Here is a 23,258-nt window from a genome sequence, read left to right as displayed (position 1 = left end):
CTGCCAAGCTCTGAATGGTTCTTTCCTCCCCCCCCCCCAGTCATCGAGTGCAGTAACTAATGCAAAGCATCTGCGGGAATCAGGGAAAGATGGGTTCATGGGAAGGGCCTAGAAGCCAGTGTGGAGAGGGAGTGAGGAGACTTGAGGGCGGGCCGGCTTGCGTGGCCCCGCGTCGAACGAAACGGTCCGCTCCTTGGATTTATGGGTCTAGGATGCCCCGATGGTGAGTGCGGCGGTTCCGAGTACGCGGCCCGGCGCCCACCGATCGGAAGGGGGAAACGTGTTCGGATGATAGTCTGAGTGCAGAGGTATCGTAGGATGGATGACAGATGATGGAACGCTGCAGGTTGCCGTTGAACAGGCCCCATCTGAACTGCTGTCGCGATGGCAGACGACGCCCGAAAATGCTGGAGGAGCGAAAATCGGCAGTTTACCACCTCCCTGAACTTTCGTCACACGAGGTATCGAAGGGCAATGTGCCGCACGTCGCCCAGCCAAGCAGCATTTGACGAAGTTTGCGTGTGGTGCGTCTTGGCAAGTGACCACGAGGACATGGAAAAGACGGGGAAAGCGATACACGAACTCGACACAACGCATTTGGGAATGTATGGGGAAATGGACCTTCTCAGCCTCACAAGGCGAAGGATAGAGGCAAGCCGAGGAGGCCAAGCGGCTCCGCCTCAGACGACACGCATTTCTGTGCCGGGAGGCCTAGCCCCCAGGAGACGAGAGTGCATCTAACCAATGGGTAGGCAGATGTTGATGGAGTGATCGGGCCTCAGCCGACATGCCGCTTTTGCGAGCCGCTAGGCTTGGTGGCATTGAGGTAACAAACTGGCGCCAGCATCCATGAAACGATGTATGTCAAAGATGCCTGACCTGGAGTCAATGTGTAGAGAGGTGAAATGGGCGGCCATCGAGCCCAGGGTCATTGGACGTTGGTTTGAAGACAGGCCAGACCGCTACTCAGTCTTATCATATGAGCAGATCATATGCAGGTTGACAAAAAAATCGTGCCGTTGGACGATCGTGTTTATGGAGGTATTGGCGGTGGTGATGCGGACAGGTGGGTGTGTGGCGGGCTTAGAAGTTGGAGGGGTAGGCAAGGTACCTACCACTGAAGGCAAGTCGCTGTGGCGCCTAGAGCGCCCTGTACCAAGGTACCTACATACCCAGGTAGGTACCTACCACCTACCTAGGTACCTATGCAGGCACCTACGCAGTGATGAAGGAGGCACTTGGGTGCTCTGAAGTGGTTGCTGGAACCAAGCAGGCGAGGTGCGACGTGCTGGACACGCATTGCAGCACAGCACCCATGGAACCATGCGGCGGGGCTCGTCGACCTTGGGGAGGGGCGTTGGCTCTTTGCCGTCCCTGGACCCCACCTCTGTATGTCATTCCCTATAACAGGGGGCTGCGCCTCACCGTCAGCAACTTGGGCAGCCCGGACCATCTGACGACAGAGAGTCGGTCACCCTGGCCGCTTTGTTTTGGCCTGCTTCCACGCCGTGTTCTTCCCCTCACTACCTAGGTGGAAAGGTTCCTCAGCAACAACAGTGAATGCTTCACAACACCCTTTGGTGCCCCCTTCTCTCAACTCAGCGCTGCCAATTACAACAACCCTGTTTTGGTATTACGGCCTCGAACAAAGCATCGGTCACGTCATACTCGGCCACCGGCCATTCTACCAGCCCCGCCTGTCTCTGTTGCCGCCTGTGTGACTCGGATCAACCCTCCCTCAGCAGATCGGACCAGCCTGTGGAGTGCAGATCAGCGACTCGAATATTGATTGTCTATCCCTTGGGACCGATTGGGAGGATGCAAAGCACGACCTGAGATCAACTGGTTTGCTTTGTTCTTGTCCATCTCTTGACCATAGCCCAACATGGTCGACATGAACCACCGAAACGACATTGAGAGCCTACTCCAAACGGGCTATTTTACGACTTCCCGGTCGAAAACACCCGAACCGTACGAGCCTCGGGAAAACACAGCAAGAATCGAACGACCTGTGCCGCAGCAGCGTAGGCCGAGCCCTCCACCACATGCGACCGTCATATTGCGCGAACCGCCAAGAAACATTGAACCCTCCGTACCCCGATACGTTCCGCGCCCACCAGCCCCGACCGTCGAAGACGAAGCCGAAGCCCTGTCCAAGGAGCACGGATCCCTTGACTCGGCTTCCGTCGATGTGCCGCCCTCGCGAGGAGATATCGACCAGCAGGTCCTGCTAGAGGAGGTTCACGAGCACAACCCTGAGCGACGCTTCGTCATCATCCCCAACTCGTCCGACAGCAGCACCAGTGCCCCTCCTGCACCTTCAAAGAAAGGTTCGGCGGATAAGGAGGCCCCGGTTGAACCAAAGGCAAGCACAGCCGGGGACTACGAGGCCAATACCGCTCGGAAATACGGCCCTTCCTCTGGAGATGAGAAGCTCGCAGAACCACGAGTGCCGCTGGAGAGGCGCAAGAGCAGACAGGATCTGCCTCGCATCGAAACAGAACTTGAAATGAAGGAGCTCCAGGCAAAGAACCACCACCGCAGCAAATCAACAAACCACGCCATTGACCCTCCTGAATACTTTACGCCTCAGACCAGGAAGCGCGTCTCGGCGACAAAAGAGGAGCTTCTCTCGCCGCAGGTTATAAAACACTCAACTGGCGGACGCGATAAGGTCTACTATGACTATTCAAAGAGTCAGAGCAGGCCGCTGGCACCGCAGCGAAGCCGGTCCAACCTGGTGGAGAGGAGATCAGAAGAGACGTCCGGCCGCCCAACTCAATCGATGAGCCCAGGAGCAACCAGACGTTCGACCATGAACGCCGATGCTCCTAGGCCTGTTATGAAGGAGCCAGATGACCGGCTCAGCGAGTCGTCTCGCCGCCGAGATGAATACAGAGAAGACAGCTCTTCCCGATACGAACGAAGGCGCGAGCAGCGTAATTCGACGTATCGGCGAGATTCGCCACTACGAAAACAACGCGACGGTAGTTCATCCAGCAGTGACTACGCAGCCAAGGCCCCATCTTCAAACACCCGACGAAGACGATCGACAGTGATTCACGATGACCGGCCGTACTTGTCGACTCCCACCCAGGAACGTACGAAGCCCCTGAGCGGCCGATCGAGGTCACGAGCTCCCACTTCGCCAATCCCATCTCCGCAGATTTCCGGCAAGTCCTTTGAAGAAAGTTTACAGCCGCAAGGCCCTCGCAGTTCCGCCACCTTTCCCACGCCTCGGAGTAGCCGCGAGTCCACCTTGCCGTATCCTGAGGACGACATCCTGCCGCGGAAAGATATCATGGGACCTCGTGAAGAGGAGCGTCGAGTACCACGTTCTCGCTCCCGAGTGCCGCCGACTTTGGCACCATCTGCATCGGTGCCGGCTGTGATGCCTTTCATGCCACCCGAACCATTCCATTCGGTTGACCTTACACGACCCCCAAGGCCAGTGACACCGGAAGCTCGAGCGTCGACATTACAGTTCGATCTGCGTCAGGATCAAGCATGGCCGCCCGCTCCTTTCGACCCCTCCAAGAACAGCCTGACCGTCGACCGGCCGGTGGGTGCCTACCGTCGCTATTCAGAAGATGCAGGGCGAGATGGCCCTGTTCAAATTCCGGACTGCCCCAGGACCAAAGGCGTGGCTGGCAAAATAGATTGGCTCTGCTTACCTCACTGCGACAACTTCAACATCTGCCCTGATTGTTGCTCGGGCGTCTTCGGAAAGTCGTCATTTCGCAGCGAATTCAAGGCCAACCTGTTCAGGTCTATCGACAAGCCCATCAGTTGTGACTTTGGGACGTCGCCGTGGTATCGCATCGCCTGGTTATTAACGCTCAAATACAACCAGCCCGATTTGCGACTTTTCCACCAGATTGCGAAGATTGCGAAGAACCAGCCGTGTCCAGGGGACCGCGTTGTGCTGCGGTCTTGGTACTCCATCCAGAACCCAAACCGCGATGGCACTTTGCCCGATTTCAACGTCTGTTATGAATGCGCCAAAACAATCGAAGTCCTCCTGCCCAGTCTTACAGGGTGTTTCATACAAACTCAGGCAATGGCGTTGCCTTCGAATAATATTTGTGCCATGCGTTACCATCCCGATCGCAAGCGATTCGTGCTTTATTTCGACGCCATGGAAACAACGTGCGACCAGGCTATCGCGGCGACCTCGGCACCGAATATTCCAAGCCTTGCCAAGACGATTGATCGCATCTCCATGTTCACGGAGTGTCGCGAGGATCGCCCTGTGGCGGGGGAAAATTGGTATGTCATGCAGCACTTACCAGAACTGACGGTCTGCGGCGACTGCTACGATGACGTTGTGAAACCCCGGATTCTCCAAGACGGTCAGGTTGCCCGAAACTTTTCCATGCGGCCGAAGCAACTGAGCATCGCGACTTGCCAACTCTATTCTGAGCGCATGCGTGAGGTGTTTAGAAAAGCATGTCGGCGCAACGACGTCAAGTACCTGGAGGATAAGGTGTTGGAGAGACAGAAAATTGAGGCGAGCATTCACGCCGAGCTGGCCCGGCTGGACAAGCGTCGGGGACAGGATGAGTGGACGGAGAAGGAGATGGAAAAGCTCATCAGCACGTGGAAGAAGTGGGAATGATCATGGCCATGCAAGATTCGACGATGCAATCATATGAATAATGAAATCAGAAAGAATACCAGATAGATATGATAGGATGAGAAACATTGATGATTGTTGGCGTGTCTGTTTTCCTACGTTGGAGTAATATTCACATTGTCAAGACACAGTCGAGACACAGTTCGCTCCAGCATTGTGTGCTGCAGATTCATGGACAGTACTGGGAAACTGGGTGGTGAATAGCGCTGAAACAGCAATGTGCAAGTATCGGAAACCATTGGGCAGATGGTGACAGCGGTGATGTGGATTCCATCGCACAGTGCACAATTGAGGTAGTTGGAAGCGGGCGCACGGCGATTTTCGAGGCAGCTCACGTGACTGTGCACCCCACCACTCGCCAAATGTGGGTACGTACCGCTTAGGGTCTGCCCACCAAACTGGGCACCGCAACTGTGAGAAAATAATCTGGTGAATTTCTCTCGTGAGCCCTCCGAGTCGCAACCTTCACTCCCGTCACTAACCAACAGCACGAAGTCCACCCAGACCCAGGTACGAAATTTTGCAGCCTCAATTTTTCCTCTCGCAGCTGAACCTCAGCTCGACTGTCAACCAGACAACTAATTTGACATTTTCCTCTGCAGGGTCGATCACCAATTCACAATGGCTTCGCGACCTACTGTCACCATCATCGGCGGCGATGGCAAGGCCACCGGCAACACCCACACCTGGCCCGTCGTCTTCTCCAGCCCGATCCGTACCGATATCGTCCAGGATGTGCACAAGGGTCTGGCCAAGAACAAGCGCCAGCCTTACGCCGTGAGCGAGAAGGCCGGTGAACAGACTTCCGCCGAGTCTTGGGGAACTGGTTAGTCGTCACCTGGAGATCCCATGAGAAGGATGAAGGAAGGAAGCCGAACTGCTCGACGGTACTGCGCACGGCAAGAGTGGGAACTGCCGCGGGAAGAGAAATTTCGGGCGTGCGCAGGCTCGACGTCGGCTGCCTCTTGCGTACCGTTGGAAGTTTTGTACTGACAAAAACACCACAGGTCGTGCCGTCGCCCGTATTCCCCGTGTCTCTGGTGGTGGTACCCACCGTGCCGGTCAGGCTGCCTTCGGTAACATGTGCCGTTCCGGTCGCATGTTCGCCCCTACCAAGGTCTGGCGCAAGTGGCACGTCAAGGTCAACCTGGGCCAGAAGTATGTTTTTTTCCCGCTCACCTGCACCAGAACTCGAAGAGGAAGAAAAATACTGACCAAACCTCAGGCGCTACGCTGTTGCCTCTGCCCTGGCTGCCTCTGCCGTCGCTCCCCTCCTGCTCGCCCGTGGCCACCGTATCTCCAACGTCGTCGAGGTTCCCCTCGTCATCGACTCTGATGCCTTCAAGAGCGCCGCTTTCGCCAAGACCTCTGCCGCCGCCGGTCTCCTGAAGTCCGTCGGTGCCGGCCCTGACCTTGACAAGGTCAAGAAGTCCAAGAAGCTCCGCGCCGGTAAGGGTAAGATGCGTGGTCGTCGTTTCCGCCAGCGCCGCGGCCCCCTGGTCGTCTACGACCCCGAGGTTGACGGCAAGGAGCTCATCTCCGGCTTCCGCAACATTGCCGGTGTCGAGACCTCCGCCGTCACCGACCTCAACCTCCTCCAGCTCGCCCCCGGTGGTCACCTCGGCCGCTTCATCGTCTGGACCTCGGCCGCCTTCAAGGCCCTCGACACCATCTACGGCACCACCACCACCCCCTCCGAGCTCAAGAAGGACTTCCTCCTGCCCTCCAACATCATCTCCCAGTCTGACCTCAGCCGTCTCATCAACTCCCAGGAGACCCAGTCGGCCATCCGCGAGGCCAAGGGTGGCCCCACCACCCGCCGCTCCGCCGTGCAGAAGAAGAACCCTCTGCGCAACAAGCAGGTCATGCTCCGCCTCAACCCCTACGCCGCAGTGTTCGCCAAGGAGGCTGCCCAGAAGAAGAACTAAGACCGCCCTCGCAAAGAGGAGTGGTTTCGGTTTCGGTATCTGCGTACGACGTCGGGAAAAGGGACGAGAGTTTGGCTCTGGCATGCATGGTTTCTACTCGGGGCGTAATGGCAACTAGGAATGTTGACCTCTTCATCAATGAAAGAAGATTCCCATTATGACTCTACACCCACGTCTTCCGCTACCCCCTGTGATGTACATGTGCATTTTGCTGACAGGAAAAAAAACGTGGTTTCGCACGTCTCACGTCAACTGGTCGCGGCATGTTTGTAGTCTGTCATGATTGTCGTGTCTCGTAGACTAGGTATGATTCTACCACCGTGAAGGCTCCATCGTGAGCCGCACTCAGCATCCCATGCCCATGCCCATCAAATTGCCCATGCCCTCGTCCCCAAGCGCCTCGGCGCCATTGAACTCATCCAGGAGCTCCTCAATCTCGCGCACGCTCTTGATCCGCCAGAACTTGTGCACAGTGCCAACGAAGCGCTCCGAGCAGGGCTCAATCTCCTCCTCCGCCACAGCCGCAAAGCAGAGCCTGAAGTACGCCCACGCGCTCTCGGACCTGATCCTCTCGTCGGCAGCAAACATGAGGCCCGGCGCCGGGATGACGAGGTGCGGCCGCCGCGTGCCGAGCGCCAGGAGAGCATGGCTCAGCACGGCGCCGTCGACGACGTCGAGGCCGCCGTCGGCGGTGCCGCGGCCCCGGGCCTGCCACAGCGGGTGCGTCTCGAACCGCAGCCGCAGCCAGAGGAACATGCCGCCGCGGGCCCAGTCAAAGTCGTAGAGGCGGGTCTTGGTGACGACGCCCCAGTCGGCGAGGTCGTCGCGCGTCGGCGTCGACTGCTTGAGCTGGTGGGCGCCCGCGTCGAGGATGCGCGCCATGCGGCACATGCGCCGCTCGTACTGGCCCCGGAGGCCGGCGAGCCAGCGCACCCAGCCCGACGTGTCCCAGCCGGCAAAGGCGGGGCGCTGGGCCGCCGGCAGGGCGGCGTACGCGGCTTGCGCGTCGGGCTGGGAGCCGATGATGAGCTCCGAGACCAGGCCTTGCACGAAGCCCGAGGGCTGCTGGGTGGTCGTTTCGGTGATTCTGCGTCGTTGATGTCAGGTTGGTGCTCTATGGGGGGGAAACAATGGGTGGTAGACTGGGCTTACCTTGTGAAGCGCTCGATGAACTCAGGTTGTGCGGTTATCCAGCCGAGGCGGCAGCCGGGGGCGATCGTCTTGGAAAAGGTGTCGAGTCGAATGACTCTGCCGTCGACATCAATGCTGAGGTAAGACGGCACCAGGGAATCGAGAAACTCGTAGCCAGACGAATTGACCGGCTTCGGTGTCGGCTTGGGCGGCGGCACAGGCTTGCCTCGCGAGGCGGCCTCCTCGGCCGCAGCGGACGGGTACTGAAGATACCAGTACGGGTCGTCCTCGACGATGATGACATCGTACTTCTGGCACAGCGCATAGATGGCCTTGCGCCTCTCGACAGACAGGACGCCGCTCGTAGGGTTGTGGCCCATGGTGACGGTGTACATGATACGAGGCCTCTTGCCGTCCAGATCGTTCCACCCACTGAGGACTTCCTCAAGCCCGCCAGGTCCGTCGGCACGCATGCCCTCGGCGTCGATCTCGACGGGCACAGGCCGCACGCCACGGGGCATGCTCTGTGCAAGGACGTTGGAGTAGAGGAACTTCTCAACAAGGAGGTGGGGGCGGTCGCGTGGGGAATCATGACGGGCATCCCACGGGGTCACGAGGAGCTCGAGCGACTTGGCCATGCCGTCTGTCGAACCGCAGGTGAGGATGACCTCGGGGCCCTTTGCATAGGGGATATTGGGGTGAAGGTTTGTGCGGGCAAAGTGGCGTATGTAGGCCAGGAGTGGTGCGTAGCCTTCTGCGGTTCCGTACTGGAGAGCCGTGGTGACGTCAATCTTCCTGAAGGGATCTGTTTGAGGATCGCTCATGGGCACAGTAAGATGCTGTGCGTTTTGAGGCCCATCGTCTTTGTGCTTGGTCGCCTTCGTCTTGTACGTGTCGGCATGCTTGCTCTTAGCCACACCATTCGGAGCCGACGACAGGCCAGACACAGCCAGCCGGTCGGCGAGGGCCTCAGGGCTTGGGGGCTCGTTGGGCGAGGGTGTCCATCGTTCAGGCTTGGCGGCTTGCGCTTCGAGTGTGTCGAAGGGGAAGAATTGGGCGTTCGGGAGACCTGGAAGACTGAATCAGCAATTGGCACCCTTTATGCCGCTGGATTGTGGAGGCGAGGGAATGGAGACAGCCTTTGCGATCGAATCATGGATGGGCTGGAGATGGGGTATGCAGTGTGACAGTATAGTTGTTGCTCGGGTAGGACGATTGGGGATGCATCAACGTCGAGCTTTATCAGACTCACCTCCCGCTAGGTTGCCCAATCCTGGAATCTGAAAGTACTTGTAGTACTTCTTAATGGCGCTGGGCTCCCGCAGATTGGTGATGGTCGAGTAGTGGTGGCTCAAGTCCAGAGGCGGCGGCTTCGGCCGAGTGGTCAACGGGGTCTCCATGTCGGGTCCGTGCAAGTCTCACTCGGGGCTGAGACAGACTGCTTTTAGTGATCGGTGTGGAAGGCAGAACGGTCGGACGGCGAATTCCCACGTGGCCACTCTTGGACAGGTCGTCGGATAATAGTCGACAAGATGAGAAAGTACAGGATAGATCTGGGGAGATGGACTTGACCTCAGCAGCCCGTCAGGACAGCTGGGAAGGATGCCTGCAACGACATCGGATTACAAATCGCCGAATTCAACGCCACTATCGGCCATCGATGGAGCGTGGAGCGGCCATGGCGACATTCCCGTTTGGAAATTCGTCAGAACCTCCACTCTTCACGACATGTACGACGCTACCAGCAACTGACTCCGGTGCTTTGTGGCTTGGACCCTTTCGCTTCCCCGTGCTCAGCGCTTGTCATCACTTGGTATACCTGAATGATGGCCACCCAAGCAACAGCAGCCTCAATGGACGAATTCTGGACACGGTCTGCACAGCATACCTCTCTCTACGTAGGTAGGTAGATAGCGAGCATCTGCTCTCCGATAAGGTTAAGTGTAAGTGGGTCGGCGACCGATCACTGGTCATCTCTCGATGCAACCATGTGGAAGTCATGCGACCAATACACTGCACATCTGGAAGGTCGGAACTTGGGGCCTCGTCACCAACGGGACTGAGCGTGTTGGCCCGACCTTTCGCCAGCAGACGTACTGATGCACTGACTCGGGTTCCTCGGCGTCCAACACTGTAGGACGTACTGGATCACGCCCCCAAGATCAGCGTGTGCAGCGACCGAATGCAGCAATTCCGGGTCGCCTTTGGAGACGGACATAGTTGAAGCAGCCATCGGAGGCGGCTTGGCCATATCCGAAGCTTTTCAAATGTTGCATCTGATGCACTATCGTGAAATGGAATTCGACTGAGAGCAATCGTGCCTATCCGCAGGTTGTCATGCAATAGCACCTTCACCACTCTCAGCAGTACCCGCGGATGATCAATGAGAGGAGGTCCAATACGTTGTCGTCGCAGGCTGCGTTGCTGAGCTAAGAAGTCCAACGCCACAAAGTGCACCAGCCAAGCCTCATCCCCCTTCAGCATTCCTCTCTCCCTGTGCCGGCACCCAAGTACGCCAATATACTCAATTGCCGGGATATCGTGCAGAAACCAACATCCGTTATGCGGTTATCATAATCGACCCTACTATGCCATTGACGAGCGAGACCTCTTCGCGCTTGTGTGGGGGGCCCCCGCCTATCCGCCCCCAGGCTCCCGACTGTCGGCGCTTAATAGCACGCTCCCATTCATCACAGCCCATCGCGATGACCATCCAAGCGACCTCATCCAGCTTCCGCGCGTTTCAGTCCCCGCTTCGACAGGCACAGCTGCTGTGCCTTGCATAACCTCGTACCAACCGCAGCTTGTCACCGGCGAATCACAGGCCGGCGACATGGAGGCACACTACGAGTTCATCTTGGTCGACCGTTCCACCGGGACCGCCCCCTCTCCATGGGCGGCTCTCTTAGTACCATAAGACGCGGCAGCGTTCCCGCGTGGGACGGGCCGCTCGTCTCTGGGCTTCTGTCCTCTTTCTTTCTCCTCGTCTCGCCCCAGGGCCGTTTTCCCTTTTCTTTGTAGCTGCCAGAGGTTACTCTTCTGGTGGTCATTTTGTTGCACCTCGCCATGTTCTGGACGAGCAAGAGGCCTGTGGTCGCGCTGACAGAGGTCTCTTCGTATGATAATGGCTCACGGAATACCTCCCCGGTGGAGAAGACGACATATTCTCAAGATCCAAGGTCTCGAAAGTCGAGTTTCCCGTGGACACTGAAAAAGACGGACAGCGAGTGCAGCCTTGAGGGTGGTATGGGAATCCATTTCGCGTCCATCGTCGGATGACGCTGACCATTGTAGAGCACAAACATGGCTGGAAGCCCGTGACGCTCAGCGCTCCCGTGCTCGTTCTCTTTGCTCTCTTCTCCCTCGTTCTCGTTGCCATCATTGAAATCCTCGCACAACAGAGCCAACGCGAAGGCGGACTCGCCCTGTCACCGTCCGCGGACGACCTTCCCACCTATGTCACTTTCGGCTACCTCTTCCTGCCGACCATCATTGCCGTCATCTACAGCTTATTTTGGAGTTGGGTTGACCTCGATGCGAAGCGCATACAGGCCTGGTTCGAAATGTCCAAGGACGAGGGAGCCACTGCCAAAAACTCCATTCTCCTGGCATACCCCTATGATTTCGTGGGCACGGTTCCTATCAAAGCCGCGAGGAGGAGGTAAGAATGATAAGCTCAACTGGATAATTTCGCCTTCGTCGCTAAGTGCAATCTTTTAGACACTGGCCGACGTTCCTCGCAGGGACTGTCATGGTCATCATCTTTTGGTTGATCACCCCCCTGCAAAGTGCCATCATGGGCACCGGCATCGTTTCAGTCAAACGCGATGTGGCCTTCAGCACCAACACCCAGTTCGAGCCGATTGTGGAGCACGAATACCTTTTGGATCAGTCGGTTTTAAATGAGGGATACGCAATCACATGGCTCAACCAACCTCTCCCGCCATTCACAGCTCCGGATTACACCCTTCTCCCATTTTACCCCTCACAAAACAGTTCTCTGACCAATGCAGCCAACTGGACGGGGATTACAACCAAGTACTCGACTGCTTTGAATTGCTGGCCAGCCCAAACGGCCCAACAAGGCCCAGCCTCGAGAAGGACCTTTTCCTTTGACAACGGCCGAGGCTGTAATGTCAGCGATATTGTCCCTCATCCTTCGAGTGGCGGAGCCACTCCGTTTAAGATGCTTTATTTCGGATACCAAGGGAGTCCGTATGCTGATTATGCTTTGGGCACACCGACGTGTTCCTCCAATTCCACGCACCAGTTCCTCGCTACATGGTCGACCTTCAAGAATTTCAACAAAAGCGTCGATGACATCCATCTTGAAGCAATCTTTTGTGAAACAAGCTATCACAAGCAAAAGGTTCAAGTAACGATCGCCACTGACCAGCTAGCCCCAGTCTCGGAATCCATCCTTCCTCTCGAGTTACCTCAACCTCTTTCGGCAACCGAATTCAATGTATCTTCTTTCGAGTATCTGCTCGGCGCAGGGGTCTCGGCGGTCGAGCTCTTTGTCCAGAGAGAACATCCCTTCGGCAGAGTCCTGGAGCAGCTGCCGAAAATTAAGGACTTGGGACTTACTTGGCCGATGTCACCAATGGTGGGCTTCGCGGTCGGGTCGCAGAAGGTTACCAACATGAACGAGCTGAACAACCAGACGGGACTTGCTGAAGCCTACAATTCAACACATCAGCTTATGTTCTCTCTCGCGTTACGTCGGCTTCTGCTGAACGTCACAACTTCTTCCATTTCTGATGGAACAGTCATATTTGACCTCCATGGAGTCATAGTCAGCCGTTTGTTTTCAGCTGTCGTCGAAGGCCTCCTATGCCTCGTTGCCGTCTTGACACTTTTACTCTGCTGGACATGCTCCATAGCTCCCTGCAATCTGACCAGAGATCCCGCTTCCCTCAGCGATTTAATCAGAATTTGCCGAAACAGCTTGCCACTCCTGGAACAGTTCGCTGGGAAAGACTGCCTCACCGAGGATGGTATGAACGCCACATTTCCACAGCAAAGATTCCGACTCGTGTGCGGCTGTCGCACAAGATCTGGCGAGATGACGATTAAGATACTCGACGACACCGGTGACCGCGATGCTTCTGAAATCATGCTGGGCCAAGAGGACGCGCTCTCAATGACTAGGGGTCACTACTCCCCCGTACGACCATACGTCATGCGACGAGATTTCGGCTCGATGTTTATCGTGGTCATGATAACCGCTGTCGTGGGGCTTGCAGTTCTCAAGAGCAAAGAGAAAGCTGACGGAGGTGAGTGAAGAAGCAAGCAGACATTGTCTGATACGCGGACGCTGATGAACCCAGGCCTTGCTCAGCCGGACGCAAGCTTCGAAGTCCTTCAAATTCTTCTCAATTATCTGCCAACAGTCTTCGCCACCCTGCTCGAGCCCATGTGGGTTTTGCTTAACAGGCTCATGTGTATGATACAGCCTTTCAAGGACCTCTGGTCTGGATCGAGACCGGCCAAAGGGTCTATTGATGCCAGGTACACCTCGGTTCCGCCGCAGTTGGTATTCTGGAGAGCTTTGGGCGCCCGGCACTTTCTTCTCGCCACTGTATGCTTTGTTGCTCTCATGTCCAATCTTCTTGCTGTCGGACTCAGCGGTATCTTCAACCAGCTACCAGTGAAAACTTTCCAGCCGCGATCATTCGAACAGACACTAGTCCCGCGCTTGATCAACAAAACCATGTACTCACTAGATGTCCCTTGGAACACAAGAGCTATCTCTTACGAAGAGCCTTTCTACGTCGCAATGAATAACCTGTCACAAGGAACGCCCTTGCCGCCTTGGCACAATCACGAATACTTTTTCCAGCCCTTCACCATTGACGCTAAAAAGGACGAAACAAAAGTCGAAACCTATAAAGCGCGAACACGAGGTCTGGGAGTGGTTCCGACTTGCAGATCAGGCGGCGCTTTTACATCAAAAGGGGACGGACCAGTGCTACAGAACGTCAATAGTCTCAAGGATATGCTCGCCTTCGACTGCCCCGAAATCTACCAACCAGGAGCGCTTGATACGAACAAAGAGATGTATACCTTACCATCCGGTAGGTCTTCGGCGGAAGTCGTAGACACGGTCACGCAGAACTTCACGCTTGAGGGTTGCGACGTCACATTCATCCTAGGCTGGTCCCGCAGCTCCGAAGTCGAGGCCGGAGACGGCAGGATGGAGACGTCATTTGCCATGTGTCGACCAGTTTTCACTACAGCCATGTTTGATCTTACTGTCGACACTGAGGGATACGTTCTCGAGGCCGACCGCGTATCCAACCATGAACAAGATCTCGGGTATCCCGACTCCATCAAGCACGTCGAATCCATGATCATCGTTCTGAACCACCTCCTCAGAGACAACCAATTGCACTGGCACAACGACACGGTATCCCGAGATTGGTTCAACTACCTCATCAAGATACAGCCTGGCTTTGAAGACCTACTCGACCCCCAGACTCCGGTCCCGAACCCGGACGATCTGTTACCGACCATTGAATCTCTCTATCGTCAGCTGTACGCACTGCTGCTCGGTCTAAACGACAACATCTTCGAGCGCAGTGAGAAGCCAGCAATAATCGAAGGAACCAGACAGCAAACCGAGGTCAGGATCTTCATCCCTCTCGCCGCCTTCATCATCAGCATTGCGGTCCTCAGCCTCAACATCCTCACGGCTGTGGTTCTTTATACGCACGGCGTCAAATTCTTCTTGCCACGCATGCCGACAACCGTCGGTTCGGTCCTGGCTTACGTCGCGCCCAGCCGTGCCGTGAGCGAGTATCACGACGGGGGTGTGGCGCTCAACAAGCCGACGACCTACAGTTTTGGACGGTACATCGGGGTGGACGGTCGAGCGCACGTGGGGATTGAGATTGACCCTTTCGTGGTTCCTGTCAGACTTTCATCGTTACGAAAAGGGGAAACACAACCGTCTTCGTTGTTGAGACGGACTTTCGCGAGGAAGAGCACCTCTGAAAGTGGAGACACTTGGTTGTGATACACTACACAGGCAGGTAAGGTAAGGTGGTCGAGCGAATCAATTAAATAAAGTTTCAAGAACAAATGCTCAAAATGGATTCTCGTTCGCCTCTTGACTGTAGCCACTTCTACTGCTATGACCAGACTCGGCAAGCTTGTACCCCATGACTACCAACATTCAAGCTCTTCAGTAATACCGTTACGGAATGGTAGATTGTGAGAGGCGCAAAACGAAAGAGTCACACGTCAAGCATCACACAGGGCATGGAACGCATGGTAGAGTAACAATGAAGTTGATGTCTAGTGAGTGTGTGACCACTCATGCCTGATCAGCCGAACCTGGACACAGTCCTAGTCGAACTGCTAAGTTGTACAAATCTATCTACAGAAGAGGTTTTGAAAAGAAAAAGATTCCGGTCCGCACAAGAACGCCCCCCCTCCGTAAGTCATAAAAGCCCATCCATCCAGACCCATGCCGTTGTTCCGTCGCTATCGCCATGATTCATGCCTACCGTCCCATATTTGCTGCTGAATCCTTCCCACTTGATACATGCCCATACATTGTCGCGTCTGCAGCAGTCCGCTTAGACAGACATGCTGCGGATGGCACGCTTCCTGCCATTGCGGGTTACGATCATGTTGATGTTGGCGCTCTGGCCAGCCTCGCAACTGGTACCAGCAGCAAGCTGCATGACGACGGACCAAGCTCCGCTGGCGCAGCGCTGGAAAGAGGTGCCGCCAACGCAGTTCCATTCACCCTCGTTTGCACAAGCTGAGCCAGGAGTAGTGGCAGTGTTGTTGTCGGTAGGGGGGACGGGGGCTTCAGTCTCGGGAGTGTCCTGAACAGGGGCCTCAGAGATGGGGTCGGTGATCACGGGAGCCTCGGGCTGAGGGGCAGCGTCACCAGAGCCAGCGCCCTCCTCGGGGGTAGGCTCGACAGGAGCAGGCTCCTCGGTGGATGGCGTCTCAGGAGCGGGCTCGAAGGGGGCAGTGGAAGGCTCCTCAGGGGCGGGCGCAACGGGAGCGGAGGTGGGAGCGGGCGCCTCAGCGGTTGGAACGGGGATGAAGACACCTCCGGGAAGGGTCGGGGCGGAGCCGTCAGCACCACCGGTGGGAGTAGGGGCCTCAGTGGTAGGAGGAGCGGTGGTAGGCGCAGGGCTACCGCCACCGTTGCCGTTGCCGCTGCCAGGAGCGCCGGTAGGGCCGCAGCTGCCGTTGGGGGGCTTAAAGGCATCAGTGGCACCATTGAGCTTCTCGACGGCTTGGCCAGCGTTGGGGAACTCGACATCAGTGTCGCTCAGTGTTTCACACCCATTTCCGATGTTCGCACGGAACATGTCGGGAAGAGCGCTGTAGGCAGTCTCGGAGCCGCCAGAGCCAGTGAGAGTGACGGGACCGCAGTTCATGTACATCTCACGGTTGCCAACCTTGTTGAACCATGTCCAAGCAATGGTACCGTTGCCGGCGGGGATGTCAGAGGGAATGTCGAAAGAGTACTTGTAAGGGACTTCTTGGGCGGCATTGTCACCCATGTTGCCGACCTGATCTTGAGCAGGGCATCCACCCTCGATCGACTTGATGACCTTCCAGACTGAGTTGGCGTTGGGCTGGGCGTCGTAAGTGATGGAGACCTGGCATGAGCCGCCACCGTGGACCGCAGAACCGATGAAAGCCAGCTTGTTGCCGCTCGATCCAAGGCCGTAGACGTTGGATGCGCCCTCAGCGTTGTAGGCACTACCCTTGCAGGGGAAGTCTGAGCCATCAGGCTTGAGGGGACTGTTGTCGAGGCTAGAAGCGCCGTACGGAACAGGGTCGCTCATCTTGATGTGGGCGCTGGCGAGACCGACCAGGCCGCCGAGAACAAGAGTCTTTGCGTACATTTTGATTTCGTGAGTTGCGTAAGAGATTTTTGAGTGTGGGTTGCGTGAGTGATCGTGCGAGTTGCTGTGAAAGCTGCGGTAGAGTGTTTCTGAACGTTCCGGACGTAGATGTCTCTGTGTAGTGTCGTTTGATATCTGAAGAGATTGTGGTAAACCGGCGAGCTAGTCAAGAGATGTCTGCTATGTTTGATTGCTGAAGCTATGGAAGCTGGTAGACAGGTGTAGACTGTTCGTCGAGTTGATGAAACTTGGATGCTGTGAAAGGATGGTAATGCGCCAGGCGTGTTTGGATAGATAAGCAAGTTTGGACAAGGGCTAGCCTCGTGTGAAGGAGTGAAAAAATGAGGTCGAAACGACACAGCTCTGATCTGAAGCCCACGAAAGGAATGTGAAAGACGTGATGAACGAAAGAAGGGTGCTGGTCAATGTCGGGATGGAGGGGGTACTTTATAAGACAAGGAGAGGCACTCAGGGACGTGAGGAACGGAGGGGACGTCAGTGCTCCAGGAGGAGGTGGTCTGCGAGGCCTGCAAGGCCAGGCCCCCCAAGGACCAACCATGACGGCCAGCGGGCACGAATGCCGGCGTAGGCGTACGGATCACGACGCTAGAGGCGCAAGTGGAAGGAGAGGGCAAACAGGGTCAGGAACAGACGCGGGAACGGACATCGATCCCGGGATGATTGGTGGTCGATGGATCCAGGGTTGGACGCGGGAAGGGGGAGTGTGTTCCCTTCGCAGGTCGGCAGAGGACTGGATCAAGAAGGTCCCACTTTGGAGTGGTCGGGAGACATGGCGTCGCTGCTAGGCGGCGGCCCAAGACAGGCGAGCGAGGAGGACGGTCCAGTCAGGCCAAGACTTTGGCATCTGGACATGGGATTTCGAGGCATGATGGATCGACCCAGGGGGTACGGGGGGTCCGGCCGGTGATGGTGGCATGGCCGACTGCATGCTGTGATAGGACGGTGCCTTGTGATGCCTCCCTCCTCGGGCTGTTTCGCCCAGCTACTAGCCAGGGACCGAAAAGTGGAGGGTCGTGGCGATCTCCAGCGCGGGACGGATGGCTAGAAGGCCCCCCCGCCCCTGACTCGGATTGACGAGAACACGCGCAGCAGGGAGGCTGAGGTGAGGTGAGCGAGGGGCGCTGGGAATGAAATGCACAGACTGTGGAATTTTTTTCGTACTGGTGGCAATACCTGGGATCAACCCCGCAAGCCGCAGCCCGGCATGCGAATGAGCAAAAAGGGGCAGCGGAGCGGGCCAGCTTGGCCAGGTCCAGGTGGTGGTGACGGCAGACAGGCTACTGCAAGGCACACCAGTGTGATACGACGCTTCAACGGGGGGGAATCGCATCGTCGAGGGGACACTTGCAGTGCCTAGCTGCGGCATGCCTCTGGAGGGAGCGAGCGTGAGAGCAAAGGATGCGCAGGGTGCTGTGCAGGTGTCATCGTTCCCCTACCCCCATCGTGTGTGCTTGTCCTAGCCTGTCGATCTGCTTCGCTTGCCGACTTTTCGCGCACAACAAGTCCCTCACACACGTCCATCGCATCACGATGGGGATGCCCAGGCGCCCGGCCACAACAGCCACCGTCGTCCATAATCCAGGGCAACATGTCGTCGTGTCGAGACGATGGTGCTTCCTGAGGCGGGGATTGGTAGTGGTCTCACGAGGCGGCCGCAGGCGGTCTCCAATCAGGTCTCGTCGAACCGTGTCCTTGGAGCCATTGGAGGCCGCAGCTTGTGACCCAAGGCCGCCCTCGTGGCCAGTCAGATGCGACGCCAGCCCCTGGCACAAAAACACCAAAAGAGACGTCAGTGTGGACGCCGACTGGGTGGATCTGGGGCCCAGAGTCCAACCCTCCTCCCCCTGTCATCCAGCCCCTGGCCCCTGCGGCTCGACCCCTGATATCTTTTTTGCATCTAGGTTGTCCCTCCCTGCCTCCCCTGCGCTGTCGTCTCTGCAGAGGCCATGATCATTCGACATTCCCTACCCGGAAAGGCCTGGAAGAGCACGGAGGCCAGGAAGGACCGCCGAAGAAGAGGATGGACGAACAGCCCCGGGCCCCCAGCTTGCCGTGTGACGTTGCCTTGTAGCGAGCTGGTGGCAGGGGCAGCAGAAGAGTGGCCGAGAAGGAAACATGGCGTGCAGCGTTACAGCAGAATGGTTCCTCTGCCCCGGACGGCTGTGGCTGCCATGGCTGCCATGGCTGTCGAACTTCCCCTTCTTTGCTTCTGTTTGTTTCAAGGTGACAAGAGTCGTGACGAAACGTATGGTCGCGTCGTTCAAGACAATGGACTGGTCGCTACTAAGTCTCCCAGCCAGTGACGAACAAGTCAGACTAGAGCGCGGGCGGCACGGGAAAGCCAGTCGGTCTTTTTGGGTGGGTTGGTCGGCCGATAGCTCGCCAGCCTACCATGGCGATCAGGATGCGCACCTTCAAACGGGAGACGGACATCCTGCTGACAGCCACACACGCGCGCTCTGGCGACCCAGCGAACACGCGAGTCACAGAAGCGGTCCTGCCGCCGGCCATGGACGCTCAGGACGCACAAGACCAAGTCGTCCCATGTTGTGTGCACCGGCTGGTCTGCTCCACAAGCTCCCACGGGCCACGGCAGGCAGGCAGTCCGATAAACATTTTGCGCATACGCATTCCTGAGCCTCCGTAGCGAGCACTGCACAGAAATGCGCTGGCCTATTTCTGGGGGCTGTGTGCCCTCGGCTGCGAGTGGGTGGAATGCGGTGAAGTCTGGCTTGGCTTCTGGAGGTCGCCAACGTGGCCGATGTCACTCACCCTTCGGATCTTTTTCGCTGTGGATCCCTCCTCCCCACAAGTCGCTGGCACTGCCAGGCAGCATAAAGTCGATCATTGATGCGGAATACGATGCTCGTGTGCTAAGTATGGAGCAGCCTTGCGTTGTCTGAGTAATGCGCAACCAGGTACGAGCAGTCGTGTGGCGAGGTGAAGAGCTGAACGCACGCCACGGCAACAGGGAGCCGTTCGTTCGTCGCCCTGCGCTGCGCTGCGCTGCACTGCTCACGTTACTTCTAAGTCTGTGAACCATTGGTCGTCGTTCAAATGCCTCTTCCCATGATGCCAAGCGCATTCCGCTCCGTCCACTGCCTACCACCCAGTGAGATCTCGCTGGCACCATGCGGAGGGCGGCCGACAGGGACAGGCCATCGAACACGCTACACCGGATCCAGGACGGCGTTGACGGATGGCTCGTGCTCGCAGGGATAGATCCAGGGGGCCCAGCCACGATGTGACTCTGCAATGGAGAGGAGAAGGGCGAAGAAGGCTGGGAAGAACCGGGGGCCAGAGACGACCAGAGACCACAAGCCCAGCAACTCGGCCTCGGGTCTTTCATTCGCTGCCACCCACATCAGCCCGTGGCCAGCGTGGTAAAAGGTGCCATGCCACTACTGGTGAAACACTCTTGGTTTCAGCGGCCAAGCATTTCCGATCCTGTCGTCGTCCGCCTGGCGGGCCTCTTTGAAGCCTGACTGCTGGCTACCGTGAGGAAAACGGACACCGCTCGACAGCATGCATCGCGAAAGAGTCGAATGACAGTCATCGACGTCCTTTGAAGCGCCAGCCTGGTGTCAAGTGTCTGGTGTAAGCGCTCAGTCCAAACTATCGGGACCGGTCCTGGAGTCGTGGCGGTCACGGAGAGGAAATGGAGCCCAACGCATGCGGCCCTGCATGCGACCCTTAACCTCTCATCGCCCGTTCGCTCGTCATCGCAGTCACTGCAGCATTTGCCTATCTTCCTTCTTCGCGAGCCGCCTCTCCTGCCCCCTCCAGCCGCTCTGGCCACCGGTGCTTTGCCACCCTGTGAACTTCACTATCCAGTCTGCCTCGTCCCAATATTTTCATCCGAATTATTCGTCCGAGTATTCGGCCCCGGTGCTTGCTTGCCTGAACGCCCACTACAGTGACTGGCTGAACAGCTCAGGGGCTCGGGTACGATTTGCAGAGCCGTTGTTTTACTGCCCAGAGCTGCTAGCCTGCCTGCCAGTGGCACTGCGCGTGCGCGGCATTCTTCAGACGACGTGTTGCGCGGCTCTGTTCTCAGTACCCAGAACATGTGTTCTTGGCCTGCCCGAGCCTACACTCCATGTAGTTGCTACGAAACAGATTCGCGTCGTCGCATGAACCCCCAATATTACCCTCCTGGTGCACAGGCCTCGGGTGCTAGAGCCTTCTGGCGGTGCACGTCGTTCGTTGAGGACTTCCCCAGGTAGTCCTCGGCATGAACTGACCATCGCAAAGACGGGTTAGTCGACAGTGCGTCAGCTCTCGCCCATGTCGTGCCTGCTAAGAAATACGCGATCCACGCTCCCTGCCACGCCACTGAATGCAATGGAGCCATGGTCTAGCCACATCCTCCCTCCCTCCCATCATGTGCCGTCCACTGAGCTACTGTTAGAGCGCTGCACATGAGACCCAGAAGCAAGGCGGCTAAAAAAAGCACATAGGGTCTGTCAAATGGTGCCTGGAATGCTGTCGGAAGCTGTGGGAAGACAGAGCATGCCGCCTCCAATGTCGGTGTCTTGGAAATGCCAATTCGCGTTGGTGGGCACTTGGCGCGGCCACGAAACGCCATCATCAGCATACCGCAGCTCAAGCCTGATCATTCAAGGAGCTGGTGTGACAAAGACTTTCTTTCTTGCGGTAAGACAAATCTTGCAGTGTTGAGACCTAAGTACTCGGTCGAAGGCCCAGACCCGCAGAAGTGATGAGGCCGGCGGTTACGCTGACTCCAATGCGCCTGTCAATGGTATGCTGACCGCTTTTCTCACATGCGCGGTCCGGTCATCGTATCGGGCTGCTGTCCTTCAATCCCCATAAGCAAGAAAGACAAACCCGTCCTGAGAAAGAGGGGAGGCAGCTGCTTTACTTTCTCAATGGTACTCGGAGGGTCCTTGCCATCACATCTTACTGCTGCTTGGTCCGAACAAAATCGAGCAGTGTTAATCACATATGAAGTTGATGTGTTATTGTCAGACATAGTACAATACTTTCCCCTCGAATAATCTTCGAGCGGTTCTCGAAACGATGCAGCGGTCGATTTCGAGGCCATATGGCCCTAGCTTGGTCCAAACTTCAACTTCCATAGAGCCGCTGCCGTGGGTGATTGTGATCACCTGAGTGCTGTAAGAGCTTAAGCTCGGCGCCAACAGATCAACTCTCTTTTCGAGTTCTTGTATGTCCCGTGCCGCTGTCCCAGGTGGGCTGGGAGTCCGCTCTGGAGTAAGCGCCTCGCTTTCGCCCGATGTCTGTCCACGTGCAACGCTCTTGGCAACAGTGCCTTCCATGCAGACTGCACTTGCAATACACACTGCGCCGGTCAACTGCAAGCTGGGGTGCGGTTTTCCCATACTGTACGCCAGGACTTGGATGTCTGAGGGCGAGCAGGGCGAAGGATCGGGCCGAGACACGTAGGCTATCTTTGGCGTGCCTCGAACCATAGCTGCCGCCTCAAGATCTGGCGCAAGGCCCATCAGTACAGCACCGTGTTGGCGAATGGCTTCGGTGACTGTGATGGTAAGTGGCGAGTCCTGCTGTTGGCCTTTCAAAAGCGGCGCCGTGGTTCGGGCATCTACCAGGACGAATGGATTCGCGGAGTCGATGAGTGTTACATCTACCGAGAAAGGCGACAAGCCTGCCACTTCGTCAACGACGATATTCTCGGCGCGAACTCCGCTGGGGAACAGCTTGTTCGTCATGCTCCCTGCCGGATCAACGAACGCAACCTTGATTTCGCTGCCGGAGCCCCTGACGCCAGGAATGATACAATTGCCGTCCTCCTTGAGCTCACCATTTTCGTCTATCTGTACAGTTTCGACAATGGTTCTTGAAGTGTTGGTGTTGAAAATCCGTACATCCACAGTTCGTGCGCCAGACTGAGGCTCCACGAGTTTTTCCTGGACGGCGAACGGCCCGACACCAGAACACATGTTGCCGCAATTGCCGCTCATGTCGATGGTTTCTTTGCCTACGGCTACCTGGACAAAGGTGTAGTCGACATCAACGCCAGGGCGACTTGAAGGAGCTACCACTGCCACCTTCGATGTGACGCTTGTTGCGCCGCCAACGCCATCGATCTGGCGGGTGTCGTTGTAACGTGAGCCCATCGCGGCCAGGAGGGGAGCAGCCCATGCATTCTCTGACGGTGGAAGATGCGCTCGATGGATGAAGAGGCCCTTCGAAGTGCCAGCTCGCATTAAGACGGCTGGCAATGAACGTCGAGTCGTTCGGGCAGATGAGGAAGGGGGGGTGATTGTCATTGTAGGTGAAATTGATGGCCACAAAGCTGGATATAGTTGGCGACCAAGTCTTTCTTGAAATATTCGCTTGCTGGCGTTCATCTGTGGGTGCGACAGGTTGGTGGAGGCTTGTTGAAGAGGCTCAGTCACCCTGAAACTTCAGGTATAAGCAGCATATTTAAGGCTTCCGATGGAACAACAGATCGCATGGAAAATATCAAATATCAAGATATTTCTCGTGGCTCTGACTGCATTTCGCCGAGGCGGTTGTGACATTTGGAGTGGAAGGGATGCTTCCCGTGGACACCCACGGGACGTGACGTTCCCGCGGGAAGGCAGCAAGGATTTCGCCCCCGTCACCCGGCCCCCCTTTTCCGCCCCTTGCCCCAGTTACTGAGCATAAACGTCGGAG

The 23,258-nt window shown here is 56.9% G+C and overlaps 8 protein-coding genes across 8 annotated transcripts; 4 read left to right on the top strand and 4 right to left on the bottom strand.

Moving 5' to 3' along the window:
- Nucleotides 1-1,885: 1,885 nt before the first annotated feature.
- On the top strand, nucleotides 1,886-4,618 carry D7B24_009112 (uncharacterized protein; the record flags this gene model as incomplete). Its single annotated transcript, XM_028643190.1, has 1 exon — nucleotides 1,886-4,618. One exon carries the CDS (start codon nucleotides 1,886-1,888, stop codon nucleotides 4,616-4,618), a length of 2,733 nt encoding a protein of 910 aa, XP_028493169.1.
- Nucleotides 4,619-5,257: 639 nt separating this feature from the next.
- Nucleotides 5,258-6,564, top strand: D7B24_009111 (uncharacterized protein; the record flags this gene model as incomplete). Its single annotated transcript, XM_028643189.1, has 3 exons — nucleotides 5,258-5,462; nucleotides 5,644-5,794; nucleotides 5,862-6,564. The coding sequence occupies 3 exons, from the start codon at nucleotides 5,258-5,260 to the stop codon at nucleotides 6,562-6,564; spliced, it is 1,059 nt and encodes a 352-aa protein (XP_028493168.1).
- Nucleotides 6,565-6,909: 345 nt separating this feature from the next.
- Nucleotides 6,910-9,095, bottom strand: D7B24_009110 (uncharacterized protein; the record flags this gene model as incomplete). The annotated part of the gene is made up of 3 exons (XM_028643188.1): nucleotides 6,910-7,651; nucleotides 7,717-8,764; nucleotides 8,948-9,095. 3 exons carry the CDS (start codon nucleotides 9,093-9,095, stop codon nucleotides 6,910-6,912), a joined length of 1,938 nt encoding a protein of 645 aa, XP_028493167.1.
- A 1,666-nt stretch (nucleotides 9,096-10,761) lies between these two features.
- On the top strand, nucleotides 10,762-11,811 carry D7B24_009109 (uncharacterized protein; the record flags this gene model as incomplete). The annotated part of the gene is made up of 4 exons (XM_028643187.1): nucleotides 10,762-10,939; nucleotides 10,990-11,356; nucleotides 11,416-11,586; nucleotides 11,709-11,811. The coding sequence occupies 4 exons, from the start codon at nucleotides 10,762-10,764 to the stop codon at nucleotides 11,809-11,811; spliced, it is 819 nt and encodes a 272-aa protein (XP_028493166.1).
- A 949-nt stretch (nucleotides 11,812-12,760) lies between these two features.
- Nucleotides 12,761-14,691, top strand: D7B24_009108 (uncharacterized protein; the record flags this gene model as incomplete). Its single annotated transcript, XM_028643186.1, has 4 exons — nucleotides 12,761-12,971; nucleotides 13,026-13,113; nucleotides 13,684-14,547; nucleotides 14,634-14,691. The coding sequence occupies 4 exons, from the start codon at nucleotides 12,761-12,763 to the stop codon at nucleotides 14,689-14,691; spliced, it is 1,221 nt and encodes a 406-aa protein (XP_028493165.1).
- A 587-nt stretch (nucleotides 14,692-15,278) lies between these two features.
- On the bottom strand, nucleotides 15,279-16,574 carry D7B24_009107 (uncharacterized protein; the record flags this gene model as incomplete). Its single annotated transcript, XM_028643185.1, has 1 exon — nucleotides 15,279-16,574. The coding sequence occupies one exon, from the start codon at nucleotides 16,572-16,574 to the stop codon at nucleotides 15,279-15,281; it is 1,296 nt and encodes a 431-aa protein (XP_028493164.1).
- Nucleotides 16,575-19,765: 3,191 nt separating this feature from the next.
- On the bottom strand, nucleotides 19,766-19,947 carry D7B24_009106 (uncharacterized protein; the record flags this gene model as incomplete). Its single annotated transcript, XM_028643184.1, has 1 exon — nucleotides 19,766-19,947. A coding segment is annotated over one exon (182 nt), but the record flags the coding sequence as incomplete, so codon positions are not given.
- Nucleotides 19,948-21,580: 1,633 nt separating this feature from the next.
- Nucleotides 21,581-22,714, bottom strand: D7B24_009105 (uncharacterized protein; the record flags this gene model as incomplete). The annotated part of the gene is made up of 1 exon (XM_028643183.1): nucleotides 21,581-22,714. One exon carries the CDS (start codon nucleotides 22,712-22,714, stop codon nucleotides 21,581-21,583), a length of 1,134 nt encoding a protein of 377 aa, XP_028493162.1.
- Nucleotides 22,715-23,258: the final 544 nt, after the last annotated feature.

Source organism: Verticillium nonalfalfae, assembly GCF_003724135.2.
Source record: "Verticillium nonalfalfae strain VnAa140/NRRL 66861 chromosome Unknown scaffold_88, whole genome shotgun sequence".
NCBI lineage: Eukaryota > Fungi > Ascomycota > Sordariomycetes > Glomerellales > Plectosphaerellaceae > Verticillium > Verticillium nonalfalfae.
The sequence above is the reverse complement of the archived record's forward strand: the minus strand, read 5'-3'. Positions and strand labels throughout refer to the sequence as shown.